Source organism: Tachypleus tridentatus, chromosome 7 (assembly GCF_004210375.1).
Source record: "Tachypleus tridentatus isolate NWPU-2018 chromosome 7, ASM421037v1, whole genome shotgun sequence".
In the NCBI taxonomy this organism is placed as follows: domain Eukaryota; kingdom Metazoa; phylum Arthropoda; class Merostomata; order Xiphosura; family Limulidae; genus Tachypleus; species Tachypleus tridentatus.
The window spans coordinates 108,990,360-109,014,185 of NC_134831.1; the positions used below are offsets into that span (position 1 = coordinate 108,990,360).

General features: G+C 33.2%; 1 protein-coding gene across 2 annotated transcripts in view; it reads left to right on the top strand.

Annotated features, from left to right (window-relative positions):
* Nucleotides 1-1,681: 1,681 nt before the first annotated feature.
* Nucleotides 1,682-23,826, top strand: part of LOC143256375 (uncharacterized) — a 65,093-nt gene continuing 42,948 nt past the window's right edge. For both annotated transcript variants that reach the window (XM_076513548.1, XM_076513549.1), the window contains exons 1-8: nucleotides 1,682-5,334; nucleotides 9,927-10,078; nucleotides 15,913-16,069; nucleotides 17,138-17,326; nucleotides 17,762-17,833; nucleotides 18,136-18,204; nucleotides 18,693-18,856; nucleotides 20,890-20,983. In XM_076513548.1, the coding sequence (XP_076369663.1) occupies nucleotides 1,723-5,334; nucleotides 9,927-10,078; nucleotides 15,913-16,069; nucleotides 17,138-17,326; nucleotides 17,762-17,833; nucleotides 18,136-18,204; nucleotides 18,693-18,856; nucleotides 20,890-20,983 (4,509 nt within the window). In that variant the 5' untranslated portion in view covers nucleotides 1,682-1,722. The remainder of the gene's footprint in view (nucleotides 5,335-9,926; nucleotides 10,079-15,912; nucleotides 16,070-17,137; nucleotides 17,327-17,761; nucleotides 17,834-18,135; nucleotides 18,205-18,692; nucleotides 18,857-20,889; nucleotides 20,984-23,826) is intronic.

Consider the following 23,826-nt stretch of genomic DNA (forward strand, 5'->3'; position numbering starts at 1 on the left):
TTCAGATAAAGAAGTAACACATGAAACTAAAGCCCAAGTGACAGAACCCTCTCACATTCTGCAAACAGCTTCAGATAAAGAAGTAACACATGAAACTAAAGCCCAAGTGACAGAACCCTCTCACATTTTACAAACAGCTTCAGATAAAGAAGTAACACATGAAACTAAAACCTCAGTGACAGAACTCTCTCATATTCTACAAACAGCTTCGGATAAAGAAGTAACACATGAAACTAAAGCCCAAGTGACAGAACCATCTGACATTCTACAAACAGCTTCAGATAAAGAAGTAACACATGAAACTAAAGCCCAAGTGACAGAACCATCTGACATTCTACAAACAGCTTCAGATAAAGAAGTAACACATGAAACTAAAGCCCAAGTGACAGAACCATCTGACATTTTACAACCAGCTTCAGATAAAGAAGTAACACATGAAACTAAAGCCCAAGTGACAGAACCCTGTCAAATTCTACAAACAGCTTCAGATAAAGAAGTAACACATGAAACTAAAGCCCAAGTGACAGAACCATCTCACATTCTACAAACAGCTTCAAATAAAGAAGTAACACATGAAACTAAAACCCCAGTGATGACACCTTCAAGTATTATTTTAACGAAGCTTTCAATCAGAACTAGCTTTAAAGAAAAATTCTTTAAGCCATTATTTAAAAGAAAATCTTCACAAACAGATGATGTATTTTTAGGAACAGAACCACATAAACAGGGTGTAAGGACAGCAAATGAAACATTGAGTACATTACCAAAGACTTCATCAGATTCATGTTTGAAAAAAAACTTGAATGTTTCGGAACATTTTATTAAAATGGGCAATTGGTTAAAACCTTGGAAGACAAAGGAAGGTCACTCAAAAATGGAACTTACATTTCCAAAAAAGAAAGCTCAAAAGAAAACCCAAAGGAAACCAGAAAAGTCAATTTCATTGAAAGATGCAGTAGAGATGGATTCACAATCTCATAATGAAGGATCTGAAGATTCTTCTAGACCTAGACTTCTTTCTTCATCTGCACAGATGACTTCTGAAGAAAGAGATTCATCATATTTTGATATGAGTTATTCAAAGTTTTATGAAGTTATAGAAAAATTGGAAAAGTCTGAAAATAAAGAAACAGTTGAAAAATATCCATTTCTGTCTGAATCAGCCAGTGATGAAAAGAATGGTCTTGATATAGAACATGTAAGTGAAGAAATAAAAGATAATGCATTATTAGAAAAGTATATCACTACTAATAATTTTCAAGACAATGTAAGACCAGATAATATTAAGAAGGAGCTTATTATATCAACAGATGAAAAAAAACTAGCTCAGGAGGGGATAGAAACAGTAGTTGTGAAGGAAATAGAAGAAAACGAAGCTAAGGATGTGGAAGAAACCATGGTTATGGAGGAGTCAGCAGAAGACAAAAAAGAAGCTAGAGGTGTTAAAGAAACCACAGTTACAAAGAAGCTAACAGAAGAAGGAAAAGAAACTAAAGGTGTGAAAGAAACCATAGTTATGGAGGAGTTAACAGAAGAAGATAAAGGAGCTAGAGATGATAAAGACACCACAGTTATGGAGGATTTAACAGAAGATAAAAGAGCTAGAGATGAAAAAGACTCCATAGTTATGGAGGAGTTAACGGAAGAAGATAAAGGAGCTAGAGATGATAAAGATACCATAGTTAAGTTAACAGAGCTAGAGATGATAAAGACACCACAGTTATGGAGGAGTTAACAGAAGAAGATAAAGGAGCTAGAGATGAAAAAGACACCACAGTTATGGAGGAGTTAACAGAAGATAAAAGAGCTAGAGATGATAAAGACACTATAGTTATGGAGGAGTTAACAAAAGAAGATAAAGGAGCTAGAGATGATAAAGACACCATAGTTATGGAGGAGTTAACAAAAGAAGATAAAGGAGCTAGAGATGATAAAGACACCATAGTTATGGAGGAGTTAACAGAAGAAGATAAAGGAGCTAGAGATGATAAAGACACCATAGTTATGGAGGAGTTAACAGAAGAAGATAAAGGAGCTAGAGATGATAAAGATGCCATAGTTATGGAGGAGTTAACAGAAGAAGATAAAGGAGCTAGAGATGATAAAGACACCATTGTTATGGAGGAGTTAACGGAAGAAGATAAAGGAGCTAGAGATGATAAAGACACCATAGTTATGGAGGAGTTAACAGAAGAAGATAAAGGAGCTAGAGATGATAAAGATGCCATAGTTATGGAGGAGTTAACAGAAGAAGATAAAGGAGCTAGAGATGATAAAGACACCATTGTTATGGAGGAGTTAACGGAAGAAGATAAAGGAGCTAGAGATGATAAAGACACCATTGTTATGGAGGAGTTAACAGAAGAAGATAAATTGACAGAAGAAGAAGCTATTAATTGGAAATATATCATGCTTCATGAGAACCTAGTTGAAAAAGAATTAAGTGAAGAGCTAAAACATATTCAACATGATCAATGGATAAGAAGAACATATTTTCTCCCTAAATCTTCTAAACCTGGTGTTCCACCACGTTCAAAGAGACCTAAAGCTAGTCGGTATGGTCAGAGTTCTGTTGAAGTTAAAGGTAAAATCCAGCCTAACAGAACAACAAGATCTACAAGTCCAGTTGATAAAGTAGCAAGACCAATAAGTCCAGAACTTAAAACTAGAAAACCAGTTAGTTTCATCAGTAACATGGAAAGATCTATGAGTCATTTTAGTAAACCAGAGAGATCAACTAGCCCTTTATTTAATACTGAAAGAACACCAAGTCCCATAAGCACGAAGGATAGTGAAGACCCAGGAAGTTTGATCTTGTCAGATGTTAAACCTGTCCGACCTCTGCGACGCTTTAGTCCACAAGTTAATCTAGATGAATATATCACTGCTCAGGCTGAAGTGAGTACTCCTTCAGGGGCTATAAATCATTTATCTGAAGCTACAAGTTATGATGAACCTATTAACAGTGAAAACAGGAACTTAGTTGAAAATTGCAAGGAGTCTCTTCCTTCTATTGATTCATCTCCAAAGTTGGCTCACAAGGAAGTTTTGGAAGAGAAACAAAAGTCAGTCAGTTTTGAGGAAGAAGTAAAGTGGAAAACTTATGAAACTACAAATGAAAAAGAACAGCCTCATACAGTAATTTGGCCATTTTCTTTTAAATCTCCTTACTTGGAAAAGTTTCAGAAGTTTTCAACTTCACTTTTAAAGCCTTCAGCATTTTCTCACTCATCATCAAAGAAGAAAACACCCCCTCAACGCCCACCTCCACCAAAAATAAAACAAAAGGATGCAGCTGTTCAGTATGAGGAAAATGAGTCACAACAGAGTCAAGATGGTTCCCTAACCATGAAACCAAAAGTAGATGTTAAATTGTTATCAGTTGAAAGTGAAAATATTCAGAGAAATGTAAAAATAGAAGATGAAGTCACCAGTTATCCTGATGTTGAATCATTCCCAATTGATGAAGGAAAAGAAGTATTGTCACATGATTTTGGTAGAAATGAAACCTCAAATTCTTCAACAGAAGAAAGAAAAGAAGTAGACATGGAGGAGAAAGAGGACAAAGAGATTGGTGATATTTTATCATATACTGTGAGCAAAGAGATTGATTTAAAAACTTCATCAGAAAACAAAAATAAAGTTGAAAATGCTTTAACAACAAGTATGAGTGTTTCAAAATGTTCTAAACCTCAAAGACCACCTCCTCCTGATTATAGTTATATTAAAAACAAAATCAGTCCAAGTTCCCAGATATCTAGATCTATATCCCCAAAGTCCATGGAACAAAATCTATTTCAGGAAACAAAATCCTTTTCTTCCACTGTTTTTAAAACAGGAAGACAGCCAAAACCACCACCTCGAACAAAACGACAACGGTCAAAAACAGTAGAAATTTCGAAAGAAGTGTGGAAAAGAGATGAAGCAAAAGTTACTAGAAGCAAATCATTTGATAAACATGATATTAAAAAACATAGTGGTAGTGAAGAGAAAACATCTGTAAATGATTTTAAGTCACTGTATACCCAAGTTCAGAAAGGATCATCATCAGTGAAATTCTACTCTAACGTAGAAGCTGGTAAGAAACCTGATGAATATCCAAAAATTAAGTTTGGTGTTCTGCGTCCTCCTCCACCTCCACCTCGTTATCAGCCCAAACTACCCCTTTCTCAAGATGAAAATGGTCAAAACATTGACCCAACTCAAACTGGTGACAAGTACTCATCAGGGTTGAAAGAAGTGGGTGTCAGAGAGCATGCAGGAATAGCAGCATCTGGGGAACTACCAATTACACAGTATGCTTCAGAAGAAAACCAGGAAGAAGAGAAAACAAAGCTTTCCGAGTCCAATCTTATATCAGCAGAACAATCAGAAGAGCTGTTAACAGAGCGTAACATGTGTGAACTTCATTTAGAGAAACTCAAACTTACTGACAGTTCATGTGATACAAGAAAAAACATGAATAGTAAAAATTGTCAACAATTTGAAGAAACAGGAGATAATATTCAAGTACGTGCTGGTAAGGAATCCATTACAGGAGATGATAAAATTCAAATACCTGCTGGTAAGGAGTCCATTCACAGAAAAAAATCAAAATTACAAAGTCCAAATGCTGAGAGAACTGGGTCACATCTTGTAGAAGAAGATTCAGAAAAAAAATTGTGTGATGAGAGTTGTTTTCCAGAATGTGCCAAAGGGGATGAAAATATATTTTGTGAAGATTCTGGAGATGGTGTTAATAATACCTCGTGCATCTCTGACATTAAATGCACTTCAAGTTTTGCTCACAAACAGCACAGTGCATCACAGTTGTTTCCTGCTGTGTCAGAAACTAAAGGTCAAGATGCTAAAACTGATGACCTGTTGTATCCTTACCCTGATTGTAAGGAAAAATCAATAAACAAAAGGAAAGTTGAACAGAAGGACTTAAGTGATTCAAATAAGCTTGATGAAGATTTCAAAAAGAAACTGAAACTTATTCTGGAGGAACATGCACAGAAAGTACAGAAGGGAGTAGGAAAATATAAAAATGTGTGTGGAGAAAGAAGAAAAGACAAATTTACATACCAGCAAGACAACAAACCTACAATAAAAAATACACCAGAGCTTCCTAGTTGTGATGTAGAGATGAGAGAAGCAAAACAAAAATCCTCTGGGTTAAAGTCCAGTATCTGGCAAGAGGATGATTCTTCAGAAGAAAGTGGTAATGAAATATTGTCACTATCTCCAAGTATTGATACTGAAGAAAAGAAGAAAAGTAAAGTTTTCTGTATTGCCCAGAAAATCATGGTCTCTGAAGAAGCATTTGTTGACAACCTTAGACTATTAAATGAGGTTAGTATAGCTATTTCTACTCATAAACCCTAAAGGAAGACTGTTAGATATTTAATACTATGGATTCGAAACCAAGTAACAGATAAAAGGATTTTGTAAAAAGGAATAAAAATAGCTTCCTGGAACAAGAAAATAGCAACATTTGTTCAGTGTTATTATTTAGTTTGACACTTTACAAAGTGTTCACATAAAGATTATGTAATTAACTTTTGAAGTGCATACTTTAATGAAGATACGTCTTCTTCATAATTATTGATTAGTAGATCTCCTTCATAGCAGTAGTTATTGTTTGGTAGATCTCCTTCATAACAGTAGTTATTGTTTGGTAGATCTCCTTCATAACAGTAGTTATTGTTTGGTAGACCTCCTTCATAGCAGTAGTTATTGTTTGGTAGATCTCCTTCATAACAGTAGTTATTGTTTGGTAAATCTCCTTCATAGCAGTAGTTATTGTTTGGTAGATCTCTTTCACAGCAGTAGTTATTGTTTGGTAGATCTCCTTCACAGCAGTAGTTATTGTTTGGTAGATCTCCTTCACAGCAGTAGTTATTGTTTGGTAGATCTCCTTCATAACAGTAGTTCTTGTTTGGTTGATCTCCTTCATAACAGTAATTATTGTTTGGTAGATCTCCTTCATAGCAGTTGTTATTGTTTGGTAGATCTCCTTCATAACAGAAGTTATTGTTTGGTTGATTTCCTTTAAAACAGTAGTTATTATTACTTGGATGTCCTTTAGAGCAGTAGTTATTGTTTGGTAGATCTCCTTCATAACAGTAGTTATTGTTTGGTAGATCTCCTTCATAGCAGTAGTTATTGTTTGGTAGATCTCCTTCATAACAGAAGTTATTGTTTGGTTGATTTCCTTTAAAACAGTAGTTATTATTACTTGGATGTCCTTTAGAGCAGTAGTTATTGTAAGGTATGTATCTTTAAAAATGCTACCTGATGTTTATTGGAGACTTGGAGGCTATCAATTCCATGTTTAATGTATGTTTTGTTGTTTGTAATGGTGCTTAACAGTGTAAAATAGTGCTTAATGTATAGTTAAAGATTACCAATTTCAAGTGTAGTATATAATTTATTGTTTCCAAAGTGGTATCACATCCTTTCCTACATAGTTCTATCGACCTTGATTTCTCCTCTAGACATTGGTAAATCTTATGAACAGTGCACTAGTCTTCTATATCTTTCTTTTTTGTCATTGCAACAACTTATTTTTATCATGTGACCAGTCTCCACAAATCCCGTTGTGCCTTCTATACTGGCACAAGTAGCTTCATCTACCATTGTAACACAATGAACACTTCCTCAGTTGACACTACAGTGTTCAGATGCTTATCAGTTATTTTTAAAGTGAATTTTATTTTTATTTATTTTCTTGCTTGTTTTCACATTTGGTTGGATTACTTGTTTGTTTCTTTTTTTTTCTTTCTAAAGTTCATGTGGAATTTGATATTGAATTTTGTTGTGGCATAAAGAAGTTCCCACTAACAAAGATGAAAAACATTTCACTAGTCTGCAGTGCATCAAGTTGCTGATGTTGGCCGAGGAGATTGAAGTGTTAATTTGGTGGAGGTTGGATGCTTTTCCTTGTTGTTTTCCTTTCTCCTTGTACCACACTTTTGATGTAGTTTATCTTAAGGAACAGAACAATTTAGGCTTGATTTTTCCTGATTTGATTTTTTTTTATGAGTTTTGTATTCATGATTACATAGGTAACTGTTTCCTGCTCATTTCCTCTTTAACCCAATTTGCTGGTCACACATGCTTCCTTGTTTGTGAGTCTGTTTTGGTGGGATTTGTCATTAAGGTGGAGAAGTCCCTTTTCACTCCCACTCAGTACCTCCTTCATTTAGGAGATCCTTTTTAATTCCCATCTTGGTTGGGCCCAGCTTTTTCATTTTGACTTCTTGGTATGAAAAAACAGGCTCTGGGGCCCTGTCATCACAATAGATGTACCATATTACTTTGTCTTTAATTGTTACGATCCACTGTCCTTTTGAGGAGATTGTACATGCAGGAATATGGATAACTCCCAATATGTTTGTTGCATATTATTTGCATGATATTGCTATATCCTAATTGGTCAAGTATTGTCTTCCACATGTGGGAATTCTCTAGATGTGTTTACCTTTAATTGGGGTAAGTTGACAGTTTGGTTTCACTTGTGTATCCTTCTATGTTTCTTTTCATTTCCAGATCCCATCTGGTGGCAATTTATATGAGCCTTTACTTCTTTCTAACACTCGCTGTGGAAAATGGAGTGTTTTTTTAAGATCACGCAATGCATATCTGGTGATGTTTCTCAGGATATGCAGATACCCACTGCACTGTTTCTGGTGGATCATTTCTTTGAACCTTCCAACACTTTTCCCCATCTTTTTTTATGGTGTATCTTGGGGGTTCCTTGCCATTTCCAGTTCCCAGTAACTGGAGTGGTGGACTGTGGAGGCTTCCTCACAAATGGGTTTTGTCTAATTACAAAATCTCATAGTCATATGTACTCACTCAATAGGAAGAGAGCTATCATCATTATGCTGTGCATTATGGTACTGTATGTTATGGAAGGCACTTTCTGTAGATGATTTTGCCCAGATGGATTGCACTTAACATAATCAGAGGTATGCCAAGTTGCTTCCACTAGATGTTTTTGCGTGGGTAGATCTCACTTGACTATCTTTTCTTAAATGTGAGGCACTTTTCCTGAATGTTTATGATAAGGTTGACCACATTTGTTGATTTTGCAAACTTTTGCAAGACCAGTCCCATGTTGTTTTTATCCTTGGACCATTCTTGGTATAATACATTGTGTCCAAGTTAATTCTCTTGGATATCTTCTGCCCACATGGTGTGCACTTTGGCTATTTGTATATGGTCCTAGCCATGCATTCTTTTAATTTCCACCCTGTGTTGTCTTTATTGTTCCAGAAGTAGCATTATATCTCCTTTTTTCTACATAGTATTTGTTTAACTCTTAGTTACTTGTTTTTGCACTTTCATCATCCCCTCCACCTTTCAAATGTGGGTTTCTAGCTATGAGGGAGTGGGAGTATTACAGTTTTGGAAATAAAAATAATTTCTAACACTGAAAATGTATATCTGATTGGTACTCACCTACATCCCACCCTTTCTTCTCACTAATTTGTCAGTGTTTTTGGGTTTGTATATGCCAATTCTTAAGAGTGAGTATTGTGCTGCAGTGGCAGAAGGAGTTACCTATGCTAGTATAGAAAATATAATTGGACTGGTGGATAGTGGTCACATGATCAGAATATGTTGCTTGAGTGACCAAAATAATATTGGGGTATAAAATACTGGTGTGCTGCTTATACATTATCCAATGCCTAGAGGGCAAACAAAGGCTGAGATAGCTATGTGTGAGTGGTGGAAAGTACCCATCAGAAATACATTTTCAGTGTTAAAAAATGTTAACATCTAATGGTCTTTAACAGAGTAACATGATAATGAGAAACCACATATAGATTGTATGATGGATATAATTTAACAAAATATAATTGAAAATACTTTGTTTTTAACAGTAAACCAGCCTTTAGAAGAACTGTGTTTTCACAACTTCAACTGTTAGAAGTATCTAATTGTCACTGTAGACCAATTATTAGAAGTACCATGTTTCACAATAGGCCAACTGTTAGAAGTATATGATTGTCACAGTGAGACAATTGTTAAAGTATTATGTTGTCACAGGGACCAGCTGTTAGAAGTATTCAATTGCCACAGAAGACTATTAGAAGTACCGTGTTTCACAATGGACCACTGGTTAGAAGTATCTAATTTTCACTGTAGACCAACTATTAGAAATACCGTGTTTCACAATGGACCACTGGTTAGAAGTATCTAATTGTCATAGAAGACTAACTATTAGAAGTACCGTGTTTCACAATGGACCACTGGTTAGAAGTATCTAATTGTCACTGTAGACCAACTGTTAGAAGTACCGTGTTTCACAATGGACCACTGGTTAGAAGTATCTAATTGTCACTGTAGACCAACTGTTAGAAGTACCGTGTTTCACAATGGACCACTGGTTAGAAGTATCTAATTGTCACTGTAGACCAACTATTAGAAGTACCGTGTTTCACAATGGACCACTGGTTAGAAGTATCTAATTGTCACTGTAGACCAACTATTAGAAGTACCGTGTTTCACAATGGACCACTGGTTAGAAGTATCTAATTGTCACTGTAGACCAACTATTAGAAGTACCGTGTTTCACAATGGACCACTGGTTAGAAGTATCTAATTGTCACTGTAGACCAACTATTAAAAGTACCATGTTTCACAATGGACCACTGGTTAGAAGTATCTAATTGTCACTGTAGACCAACTATTAGAAGTACCGTGTTTCACAATGGATCACTGGTTAGAAGTATCTAATTGTCACTGTAGACCAACTATTAGAAGTACCGTGTTTCACAATGGACCACTGGTTAGAAGTATCTAATTGTCACTGTAGACCAACTATTAGAAATACCATGTTTCACAATGGACCACTGGTTAGAAGTATCTAACTGTCATAGAATAACCATAATTATACATTTTCTGTACTTGTAATGTGTATATTTTGAACTCAGGTTTTTCGAAGGGTTGTAGAAGAAGCAGGAAAAGAACGGGGTATGTCACTCATTCCAGAAGTAAGTCTTAATGAAATTCTAAAGTATTTTCCTCAACTGCAGAATCTGAATGAGAAGCTACTCAGAGAACTTGAGGAACGAATAGAACATTGGTGAGTTGAATCTGTAGTCACTGAATATACCTGAAATTTCAGGCTTTAAATTAAGCTTTAAGAGCATATTTTATATTCATCTATAACTTACTTTTCGAGAGTTATAACTTGGACATCAGACTTCATAGTCCTGAAGTTATTGTGTTCTTTATCCTAATACAGACGTTTTTGCTGCACTCTTTACCTTTAATTTTTCTCCCATACTCTTTAACCTTCCCTTTTCTTGCTCATCAGTTATTTTTAACCAGTTACTGAAACCTTTGGTAGGTATCTCTGTTTCAGTGTTATAAATTAACTGTTTATTATTATCTGTTATTTCTTCAGTTAAGTAGAGGACCAATCAGGGGCAAATATGTATTTTGGAGAAGGGGGAGGAGATAGAAAATGTTTACAGTTGGGAAAAATTGACATTAGGTTGAGAATCACTTGTCTAAAATATTATCAGACTGGTGAGTTAGGTTAAAGTGACATTAGGTTGAGAATCACTTGTCTAAAACATTATCAGACTGGTGAGTTAGGTTAAAGTGACATTAGGTTGAGAATCACTTGTCTAAAACATTATCAGACTGGTGAGTTAGGTTAAAGTGACATTAGGTTGAGAATCACTTGTCTAAAACATTATCAGACTGGTGAGTTAGGTTAAAGTGACATTATGTTGAGAATCACTTGTCTAAAACATTATCAGACTGTGGTGAGTTAGCTTAAAGTGACATTAGGTTGAGAATCACTTGTCTGAAACATTTTCAGACTGTGATGTTAATGAGACTAGTACTACATTCATAGATCATAAAAACTTTTTATTTATGATGTGAAGCATTTATACTTGCTGGTTAGAATGATGAACAGAGAGTAAAATCTTGCAACATACCTAAAAGACACAGTCATCACAACATTAAAGAACTTACCATGACTAACAAAAATTGATTTTAAAGTGTAATTTTAACAACAATAAGCAACACAAAGATATCAAGAGCTTTAACAACAATAAGCAAGACAAAGATATCAAGAGCTTTAACAACAATAAGCAACATAAAGATATCAAGAGCTTTAACAACAATAAGCAAGACAAAGATATCAAGAGCTTTAACAACAATAAGCAACACAAAGATATCAAGAGCTTTAACAACAATAAGCAACACAAAGATATCAAGAGCTTTAACAACAATAAGCAACACAAAGATATCAAGAGCTTTAACAACAATAAGCAACATAAAGATATCAAGAGCTATAAAACTGCTTTTTCTGGTAATTTTCACATGACTTTTCAGGGAAGGAGATGTCTGGTGTAGTAGACAAAATGCCTGGTATGTATAAAGATTAAGGAGGTATCTAAATATTAATATCATACATTACTTATACAGTGAAGTAATTATAAGATGTAGACTCTGTCATACATTACTTATACAGTGAAGTAATTATAAGATGTAGACTCTATCATACATTACTTATACAGTGAAGTAATTATAAGGTGTAGACTATCATACATTACTTATACAGTGAAGTAATTATAAGATGTAGACTCTATCACACATTACTTATACAGTGAAGTAATTATAAGATGTAGACTCTATCATACATTACTTATACAGTGAAGTAATTATAAGATGTAGACTATCATACATTACTTATACAGTGAAGTAATTATAAGATGTGGACTCCAGCTTCTTTGGCACAGAAAGATTATCACATATCATATTCTATTACTGGTTGTAACAACATTTCAGTGATATTGTATTTTGTTTCTTGGTGTAACAACATTCTATTGAGGAAAGATGAAAGATTGTTGTGATATAAAAGAGGTTAGGTATAGTAAGTACTGTTAGGACACTATAATATAGATAGTTGTGATATAAAAGAGGTTAGGTATAGTAAGTACTGTTAGAACACTATAATATAGATTTTGTGATATAAAAGAGGTTAGGTATAGTAAGTATTGTTAGGACATTATAATATAGATAGTTGTGATATAAAAGAGGTTAGGTATAGTAAGTACTGTTAGGACATTATAATATAGATAGTTGTGATATAAAAGAGGTTAGGTATAGTAAGTATTGTTAGGACATTATAATATAGATAGTTGTGATATAAAAGAGGTTAGGTATAGTAAGTACTGTTTGGACATTATAATATAGATAGTTGTGATATAAAAGAGGTTAGGTATAGTAACTACTGTTAGGACATTATAATATAGATAGTTGTGATATAAAAGAGGTTAGGTATAGTAAGTACTGTTAGAACACTATAATATAGATTTTGTGATATAAAAGAGGTTAGGTATAGTAAGTACTGTTTGGACATTATAATATAAATAGTTGTGATATAAAAGAGGTTAGGTATAGTAAGTATTGTTAGGACATTATAATATAAATAGTTGTGATATAAAAGAGGTTAGGTATAGTAAGTACTGTTAGGACATTATAATATAAATAGTTGTGATATAAAGGAGGTTAGGTATAGTAAGTACTGTTAGGACATTATAATAGAGATAGTTGTGATATAAAAGAGGTTAGGTATAGTAAGTATTGTTAGGACATTATAATATAGATTTTGTGATATAAAAGAGGTTAGGTATAGTAAGTACTGTTAGGACATTATAATATAGATAGTTGTGATATAAAAGAGGTTAGGTATAGTAAGTACTGTTAGAACATTATAATATAAATAGTTGTGATATAAAAGAGGTTAGGTATAGTAAGTACTGTTAGAACATTATAATATAGATAGTTGTGATATAAAAGAGGTTAGGTATAGTAAGTACTGTTAGGACATTATAATATAGATAGTTGTGATATAAAAGAGGTTAGGTATAGTAAGTACTGTTAGGACATTATAAGAAGCATTCATTATCTCTTCATGTTCTCCACATCTTTTCCTGTGACCTATACTTCCTACCTCTTCATGATCTCCACTTCTTTTCCTGTGACCTATACTTCCTACCTCTTCATGATCTCCACTTCTTTTCCTGTGACCTATACTTCCTATCTCTTCATGATCTCCACTTCTTTTCCTGTGACCTATACTTCCTATCTCTTCATGATCTCCACTTCTTTTCCTGTGACCTATACTTCCTATCTCTTCATGTTCTCCACATCTTTTCCTGTGACCTATACTTCCTATCTCTTCATGATCTCCACTTCTTTTCCTGTGACCTATACTTCCTATCTCTTCATGATCTCCACTTCTTTTCCTGTGACCTATACTTCCTATCTCTTCATGATCTCCACTTCTTTTCCTGTGACCTATACTTCCATTCATGTGATTTCCTTTTCCTTCTTTATGATCTATACTTCTCTTTGTGTAATATGAACTTCTGTTCCTGTGATTTCCACTTCCCTCCTCATGATATCCAAATGATTAGACATGTTTGTAATGGAAGTCTAGATACTCAAATATTGTCACATGAACTATTAGAATAAAAATGAGTGTTTCTATGTTTTAAATATTACATCTGACTTCTCTGATTTTCATATTTACAACATGCTTACAAAAATTCACCTCCATGAAATTGTTTGATCTTAAAGTTCAGTGGTCAGTATTCTCCCTTCTTGTAATCTTGATTAAAGATTGCTTGGACGTGTGAAACACGTAATAGTATTTCAATATTTTTTTTTATATCCAATCATATGAAAAACCATAGTAGATAGTTCTAGATATGAAATCATGTTTTAATACTAATGAACTCTGTATTTCTAACAAGTCTTTCATCTTTGTCCCATATTTTCTAACTTTTTTATCTTTACACACTTCTCTCTGTATGGTCAGATTACTAGATTTTTCCACTCATCACACACTTCATGACAAAATAGTCATCAATTCTTTATCTTTACATACGTCTCTTTGTATGGTCAGATTACTTGATTCTTCCACTCACCACACACTTCATGACAAAATAGTCATCAATTCTTTATCTTTACACACTTCTCTCTGTATGGTCAGATTACTTGATTCTTCCACTCACCACACACTTCATGACAAAATAGTCATCAATTCTTTATCTTTACACACTTCTCTCTGTATGGTCAGATTACTTGATTCTTCCACTCATCACACACTTCATGACAAAATAGTCATCAATTCTTTATCTTTACACACCTCTCTGTATGGTCAGATTACTTGATTCTTTTACTCATCACACACTTCATGACAAAATAGTCATCAATTCTTTATCTTTACACACTTCTCTCTGTATGGTCAGATTACTTGATTCTTCCACTCATCACACACTTCATGACAAAATAGTCATCAATTCTTTATCTTTACACACTTCTCTCTGTATGGTCAGATTACTTGATTCTTCCACTCACCACACACTTCATGACAAAATTGTCATCAATTCTTTATCTTTACATACGTCTCTTTGTATGGTCAGATTACTTGATTCTTCCACTCACCACACACTTCATGACAAAATAGTCATCAATTCTTTATCTTTACACACTTCTCTCTGTATGGTCAGATTACTTGATTCTTCCACTCACCACACACTTCATGACAAAATAGTCATCAATTCTTTATCTTTACACACTTCTCTCTGTATGGTCAGATTACTTGATTCTTCCACTCATCACACACTTCATGACAAAATAGTCATCAATTCTTTATCTTTACACACCTCTCTGTATGGTCAGATTACTTGATTCTTTTACTCATCACACACTTCATGACAAAATAGTCATCAATTCTTTATCTTTACACACTTCTCTCTGTATGGTCAGATTACTTGATTCTTCCACTCATCACACACTTCATGACAAAATAGTCATCAATTCTTTATCTTTACACACTTCTCTCTGTATAGTCAGATTACTTGATTCTTCCACTCACCACACACTTCATGACAAAATAGTCATCAATTCTTTATCTTTACACACTTCTCTCTGTATGGTCAGAATACTTGATTCTTCCACTCATCACACACTTCATGACAAAATAGTCATCAATTCTTTATCATAACACACTTCTCTCTGTATGGTCAGATTACTTGATTCTTCCACTCACCACACACTTCATGACAAAATAGTCATCAATTCTTTATCTTTACACACTTCTCTCTGTATGGTCAGATTACTTGATTCTTCCACTTACCACACACTTCATGACAAAATAGTCATCAATTCTTTATCTTTACACACTTCTCTCTGTATGGTCAGATTACTCGATTCTTCCACTCATCACACACTTCATGACAAAATAGTCATCAATTCTTTATCATAACACACTTCTCTCTGTATGGTCAGATTACTTGATTCTTCCACTCATCACACACTTCATGACAAAATAGTCATCAATTCTTTATCATAACACACTTCTCTCTGTATGGTCAGATTACTTGATTCTTCCACTCATCACATACTTCATGACAAAATAGTCATCAATTCTTTATCATAACACACCTCTCTGTATGGTCAGATTACTTGATTCTTCCACTCATCACACACTTCATGACAAAATAGTCATCAATTCTTTATCATAACACACTTCTTTCTGTATGGTCAGATTACTTGATTCTTCCACTCATCACACACTTCATGACAAAATAGTCATCAATTCTTTATCTTTACACACTTCTCTCTGTATGGTCAGATTACTTAATTCTTCCACTCATCACACACTTCATGACAAAATAGTCATCAATTCTTTATCTTTACACACTTCTCTCTGTATGGTCAGATTACTTGATTTTTCCACTCATCACACACTTCATGACAAAATAGTCATAAATTCTTTATCATTTTTTTGTAATTTCTTTATCACCTTTGCCACACATTCTGGTCTTGTGTACTAAAAGAGGAAGATAGAATGGCTTTCTTATATTTTCTAATTCTTATTCACAGGCCTGAGAATGGAAGGATATGTGATATTTTTGTTACCCTTGGACCATTTCTAAAGCTCTTCACATCATACTTCAGAGATTTGGATTATACAACAACTTTGATCGATGTGTGCCGAATAAAATATCCCGTTTTTGATTATGTGGTGAAGGAATTTGAGGTGAGTGAAACAAAGAATATAATGGTTAATAAAAATATAACAGTTGTTACTTAATATTTGTAATATGGGTGAGTTAATATGTAGAATCATGCATAGTCTTCTGTATAGATTAAAACACTTGATTTGTCTACTTTTGACCATCTTACCAGTTTTTTTCTTTGGCAATGAAGAATTGGTTGTAAGAACATTCCAGTGGTTTCAATGATAACATATTCTACCACTCAGATGATGTCAAGAAAACCCACTTGTAGAGAAATATATATGCAAAAACGGCTCGTTTGATTTGAGAAAATATTTTACATAGAAGAGCGAACAACGTTTCGACCTTCTTTGGTCATCGTCATGTTCACAAAGAAAGAAAGGGGTAACTGACCAGAAGCTGACCACATGTCATGACCATATGACAACCCCTTTCAAACATAAAAATAAAATCCTTAAGTGGCAACAGAAGACAATACAAGAAAGTGAAACCAGTAAAGTAACACGGTAAAGACAATTTATGAAAATACTAAACATAAAGTGAACAATAAATGTTCTGTGAACAAATATAAAACAAATGAAAAGAGTAAGTAGTAATAAAACAAATACACCGGAGTAAAATAAATAAAAAAAACAATTCTGAGTTTTGAGATAAGTCCTTGCTTATCATACCAGGAAATCAGTGTTATTGAATTTGTATAATAAGTGAGTTTCATAAGAACCAGTTGAGAAGGGCAACCATAAGTTAGTGTGAGACAATCTTATCAAGATAAAATAATTAATTAAAGATTTGTTTTCTTGCAGTGAAATCATTTAAAAGTAAATCAGATTTCAATTACTTTTGTGATTTCTTTGCTTTTCTAGTTTCCTCGAGTGTTATGATTAATCCAGTCTTCTATAACATTATGATTAATCCAGTTTCCTATAATGTTATAATTAATTCAGTTTCATTAACCTTGTAGGACAAGAAAACTGGTCTTGTGATATGTTAGTCAGTAACTTACATGTAGAATCTTAACTTTTGTAGGACAAGAAGACAGGTTTTTTGATACTTTAGTCAGTAACTTACATGTAGAATCTCATTTTTAGATGAGCCCTTGCTGCCAAAACTTGTCATTGTATAATTACATGCTCAAACCTGTCCAGCGTATTTCACAATACTGTCTTCTGCTGCAAGAGTACTTGAACCATTTACAGGACAATTCTTCTGATTATGAAGATACAGTTGCTGCCCTTCAAATCATGAGCCAAGTTGCAAGTGAAACCATAAAACATGAGGTAGGAAACTGCAGTCCTGCTGTAATATAGAGAATGTTATTTAAACTTGTGTGTAGTCACAACTTGTTGTTTATGTTGTGTGTGTGAGTGTGGTCACAACTTATTGTTTATGTTGTGTGTGTGAGTGTGGTCACTATCTGTTTATTTATCTTGTGTAGTATCCACTATTAGTAATGTTACTTCACATCTGGCTTCTGTGAAATGTTTAACATTATTGAGAAACAAAGTAGCTTGCCAGTCTTAGTGGCTTACTCAGTATATTCTTGGTACAATTCATGATGTTTGGAAACAGATAGAAGTTATTCCTTTTTATTATGTGTTAGATTTTTACCAAAGGCTTTTGTTTGTCTGTAGTCTTTTCTGTTAGTATTGTCATAACCTTTGTCTTGTGAAGAATTCTCTTATAACACATTAAACTTCCCTTTGATTTTCCAGGATAATATCAGCAAGTTGATATCTATTCAGAACAGTTTATGTGGTCATCACGAAGTTATTCGTCCTGGCCGGGTAAGGCATATTTAAATTTACAATCACACAAACAGATGTTTCTATATATTAAGTGTTATTCTGTTTCTTTGATGTTTTATTTTCTGTAAACTAACAGTTTGAAATATTCAAGATAACAACATGCTTGTCAAAGTATTTAAGTGTGGTACTTAAGTGCAACCTGCCAAAATGTTAGGGCTATAAACATGATTGCAGTGCCATATGAGAACTAATGTAGTACAATAATACTGTTTTTGTATGAAGATGTTAATGTCTGATTTCATAACTACTTTGTACAAAGAGAATGTCCTTTTTCATTTCAGATGTTTATAAAAGAGGGAGACCTCATGAAACTTTCCAGGAAGATAATGAAACTTCGAAGGTTTATACTGGTTAGTGATTCACTAACATTTTCTCAGTACAACAGATATTAGAAAAAACATTATGTTACAAATTCTGTACAAGTAATGATGAAATTCTGCTTCATAATACTGAATCTACGAAGTTAGTTCATGGTTTGAACTTTAGATGCTAACTAAATACCAGATGTAATGAAAGTTATATTCCAATTTTAACATCAAACATTAACTGTAATTAATGATCTAGTCTTATGATTGAAACTTAATGGAATTAAAAGTAGATCCATGTTTTAAAGTTAAGATATTATTTGCTTTTAATTTCAGTTTTTAAAGTACAAGTACTTGTCATTTTTTTTAATACTTAGATTATTTTCAGTATTGAATTTTGATGAAAGTCTTTCTGATTAAAATTAATAATGTTTATTATATAATAGTTTGTAACTAAGTTCTGACCTTAACTCCAGATGTTCTCAGTACAACCTTATATAACTTATTTCTCTCTATTTTTTCATGTACTTTAGTTTAATGATAGCTTATGGTACATGAAGCAAGTTCAATATAATCTTTATCGAGTAAAACAAGAATTTCCTCTGGTTGGAATGAAGGTATCAATACCAATTCAACAGGACTATGAGAATGAATTTAACATCATTAGTATGACAAAGTCCTTTATTCTGTGTGCCAGGTAAGTAACAAGTTATTTATAAATATTTCAACAGCTACGAACATTTATAGTGGAACTTAGCAGAAAAATTAATAAAAGCCATGGAATACTGTTACAACATCACGATATCAGTTACCACCAGTTACATGCTGTTACAACATCACGATATCAGTTACCACTATGTACATACTTTTACAACATCACCATATCAGTTACCACCAGTTACATGTTTATACAACATCACGATATCAGTTACCACCAGTTACATGCTGTTACAACATCACGATATCAGTTACCACCAGTTACATACTGTTACAACATCACGATATCAGTTACCACCAGTTACATGCTGTTACAACATCACAATATCAGTTACCATCAGTTACCTGCTGTTACGACATCACAATATCAGTTACCACAAGTTACATGTTTATACATCACAATATCAGTTACTACCATTTACATGCTGTTACAACATCACAATATCAGTGCCACCAGTTACTGTTGCAACATCACCATATCAGTTATACACTGTTACAACATCACAATATTAGTTACCATCAGTTATGCACTGTTAGAATATCACCATGTCAGTTATCACCAGTAACACACTGTTACAACATTACAGTATCAGTTACCACCAGTTGCACATTGTTACAACATCATGATATCAGTTACCACAAGTTAAACATTGTTACAACATTAACATCTCAATTATCACTGATAAGATTTACACACCATTACAACATAATCACACCAACTATCACTGCAGGTGTTACACACTGTTACAATATAATTACACTAACTATCACTTACAGGTGTGAAACAGTGTTACAATATAATTTGTTCAGCTCCCACTGTTAAGTATTATATGTTATTACAGTGTAACTATTTCAGTTACCACTGAAAAGTAATGCAGGGATTACATGTAACAAGATATACACATACATACAGAGATAATACACATCTTCAAATGCATGACATCAGATTTGCCATTGTTACACATTGTATATACATACATACAGAGATAATACACACCTTCAAATGCATGACATCAGATTTGCCATTGTTACACATTGTATATACATACATACAGAGATAATACACACATTCTAATGCATGATATCAGATTTGCCATTGTTACACAGAAGCTGTAATCTAAAGTAATTAATATAAATATTTAATTCATAATCAAATGTTTAAAAGCTGTTCGTCCTGTTTTTATCAATCTTTATAAGACTTTTCTTCATTAAAAACACAACTGTAGCCACTTTTTAGAGATCTACATTTTTAATATGCTAGGTAGACAAAAAACAAGCATGTACATATATATGTCGGTGTTGGTACACTTCGTATAAAGTTGTTCATTTTTCCTGAGATAGTCCTAATTGTATCAGTTAAGAAAACACAGTTTCTGTTTCCACTTCGTCTACTTTCCCCTTCTAAATACATATATTTTGGAAGTATTTCTTACCCTTGGTAATTTAGATGTTTATCAAATATGTTATTTTTTTTTATGATCGTAACATTTTATAAAAGTTGATGTAACTTATACTGGTAAAGCAATACAGCAGAGGAAACTGCCGGTATAACTTCCATCAACTTGTGTATAAACATGTTTAAAATGTATCAGACAGGATTAACTTGGGTCTTTAAATGTTTTCTGTAACAAAGTATAGTTTAGATGATAAGTGGTTTCGAGAATAAAATACATTGTATTTAATTATTGTGTTAACTAGCTCTCATAATAGGTTTTATTTAACTGTTGTGTTGTCCATATGTTTGTATCTCTAATAGTGTATTTAAATGTTGTCTTATCCACCTGTCTGTATCTCTAATAGTGTATTTAAATGTTGTCTTATCTACCTGTCTGTATCTCTTAATAGTGTATTTAAATGCTGTTTTGTCCACCTGTCTGTGTCTCTAATAGTGTATTTAAATGCTGTCTTGTCCACCTGTCTGTATCTTTAATATTGTATTTAAATGCTGTCTTATCCACCTGTCTGTATCTCTTAATAGTGTATTTAAATTCTGTTTTGATAATCTTTCTTTAGCTCTCCTGAAGAAAGATCTGAATGGATAAATGTCTTGAACAAAGCTATTGAAGAGAATGCTTGTAAACACAGCCCCATTATAAATGCTAAAAAGGTAAACTTGATTATTAGACATTCATGTAAAGAAAACATGGTGTTGTGGCTTTTGTTGATTATACATTGTTGCTGTCTGACACTTTGTGTGGTTTATGAACATGTAATCCTCAGAGATGCAATGCTTAGAAAATGATAGGATACAAATTCCTGTATTGCATTTAAAATTTATGTACCATTCAGTGATGTTGCTAGGATCCTCCCTCATAACTATATCTGTAAAACTTGGATGTCTAAAGATACTAAGCTAATCTTATAATCTGTTTGCTTAAATCATGTAAAGTGGAGATTTTTATGTCATTACTTGTCTGTAAGGCAGTTGGTTAGAAGAATCTCGCTATATTCCAAAGGGATACAATGGTTGGTGTCAACTGATAAGAAAGACCTTTCTCTGATTGACTGTTGAGAAATGTCTGCCATCTCAGTTCCTCAAGAATGGAAGTCCAAAGGGAACACATCTGTCATTAATAAAGCTATGGTAACTGACCTGGTGAAACGGCAGTTTGGATAGATATAACAAAATTCAAATTATATCCCAGTTGATGCACACATTCAGTTCTCTTGTTTCCAAATGCTAAAAGCAAAGTACTGTCCATTGACAACCTATAATGAGACCAGCCTTTCTGAGATTTCAAGAGAATGGGAGGACTTTAGTGGTTGTTAGGATAATGAGACCAGCCTTTCTGAGATTTCAAGACAATGGGAGGACTTTAGTAGTTGTTAGGACACAAAATGCATGATGGGAACTTTGATGTGATATAACAATTCTTGTTTTAACTTCTGTATTAACAGGTATTTACACCTGTTAGAGTTATTTTGATATTTTAAACTGCAGAAGGCTTCAAAATAGTGAATCGATGGTTGATTTATTTTACTGCTTCAGAAAAGAAAAATAGCACCTAGAGTCTACTTAAATATTGTTTTATTCAATTTCAACATGCAGTACTGTATATTCACTGTTATAGACAAAGACTCTTTGGAAATGATACCACAATAACAAGGTTATAATACTGTTATAATCAGTTTTTAAACTAACAGAAAATAGAAGCTATAAATTAAATTACTTTTCATTCTATAGATAAAAACTAGAACAGAATATCATGTAAAGTAATATAAAAATATTCCGTATTAAAATTGTAAACATTAATGCTTTATATAAACTGGAATATTGAAGTTTTGTTTTCATAACTTGCATATAAGAAAAATCTATTTATTACAAATACTTTAAAAATGTGTGTTCTTGTTGAAATACCAGATAATGATCTTGTGAATGTGTGTTCTTGTTGAAATACCAGATAATGATCTTGTGAATGTGTGTTCTTGTTGAAATACCAGATAATGATCTTGTGAATGTGTGTTCCTGTTAAAGTACCAGATAATGATCTTGTGAATGTGTGTTCTTGTTGAAATACCAGATAATGATCTTGTGAATGTGTGTTCTTGTTGAAATACCAGATAATGATCTTGTGAATGTGTGTTCCTGTTAAAGTACCAGATAATGATCATGTGAATGTGTATTCTTGTTGAAATACCAGATAATGATCTTGTGAATGTGTGTTCTTGTTGAAATACCAGATAATGATCTTGTGAATGTGTGTTCCTGTTAAAGTACCAGATAATGATCATGTGAATGTGTGTTCCTGTTAAACTACCAGATAATGATCATATGAATATGTATTCTTGTTCAAGTACCAGATAATGATCATGTGACAGTGTATTCTACGAAATTTCATCATGTTAATGTGTCGTCTTGTTGAAACACCAGATAATGATCATGTGAATGTGTGTTATTGTTGAAATACCAGTTAATGATTATATGAATGTGTTCTTGTTAAAGTATCGGATAATGACCTTGTGAATGTGTGGTCTTGTTGAAATACCAGATAATGATCATGTGAATTTGATTTCTTGTTGAAATACCAGTTAATGATTATATGAATGTGTTCTTGTTGAAATACCAGTTAATGATTATATGAATGTGTTCTTGTTGAAATACGAGATAATGATCTTGTGAATGTGTGGTCTTGTTGAAATACCAGGTAATGATCATGTGAATGTGTGTTCTTGTTGAAACACCAAATAATGATCATGTGAATGTGTGTTCTTGTTGAAACACCAGATAATGATCATGTGAATTTGATTTCTTGTTGAAATACCAGTTAATGATTATATCAATGTGTTCTTGTTCAAATACCAGATAATGATCATGTGAATGTGTTCTTGTTCAAATACCAGATAATGATCATGTGAATGTGTGTTCTTGTTGAAACACCAGATAATGATCTTGTGAATGTGTGGTCTTGTTGAAATACTAGATAATGATCATGTGAATGTGTGTTCTTGTTGAAATACTAGATAATGATCATATGAATGTGTTCTTGTTGAAATACCAGATAATGATCATGTGAATGTGTGTTCTTGTTGAAATACCAGTTAATGATTATATGAATGTGTTCTTGTTAAAGTATCGGATAGTGACCTTGTGAATGTGTGTTCTTGTTGAAATACCAGATAATGATCATGTGAATGTGTGTTCTTGTTGAAACACCAGATAATGATCATGTGAATGTGTGTTCTTGTTGAAACACCAGATAATGATCATGTGAATGTGTGTTCTTGTTGAAACACCAGATAATGATCATGTGAATGTGTGTTCTTGTTGAAATACCAGATAATGATTATATGAATGTGTTCTTGTTAAAGTATCGGATAATGACCTTGTGAATGTGTGGTCTTGTTGAAATACCAGATAATGATCATGTGAATTTGATTTCTTGTTGAAATACCAGTTAATGATTATATGAATGTGTTCTTGTTGAAATACCAGTTAATGATTATATGAAT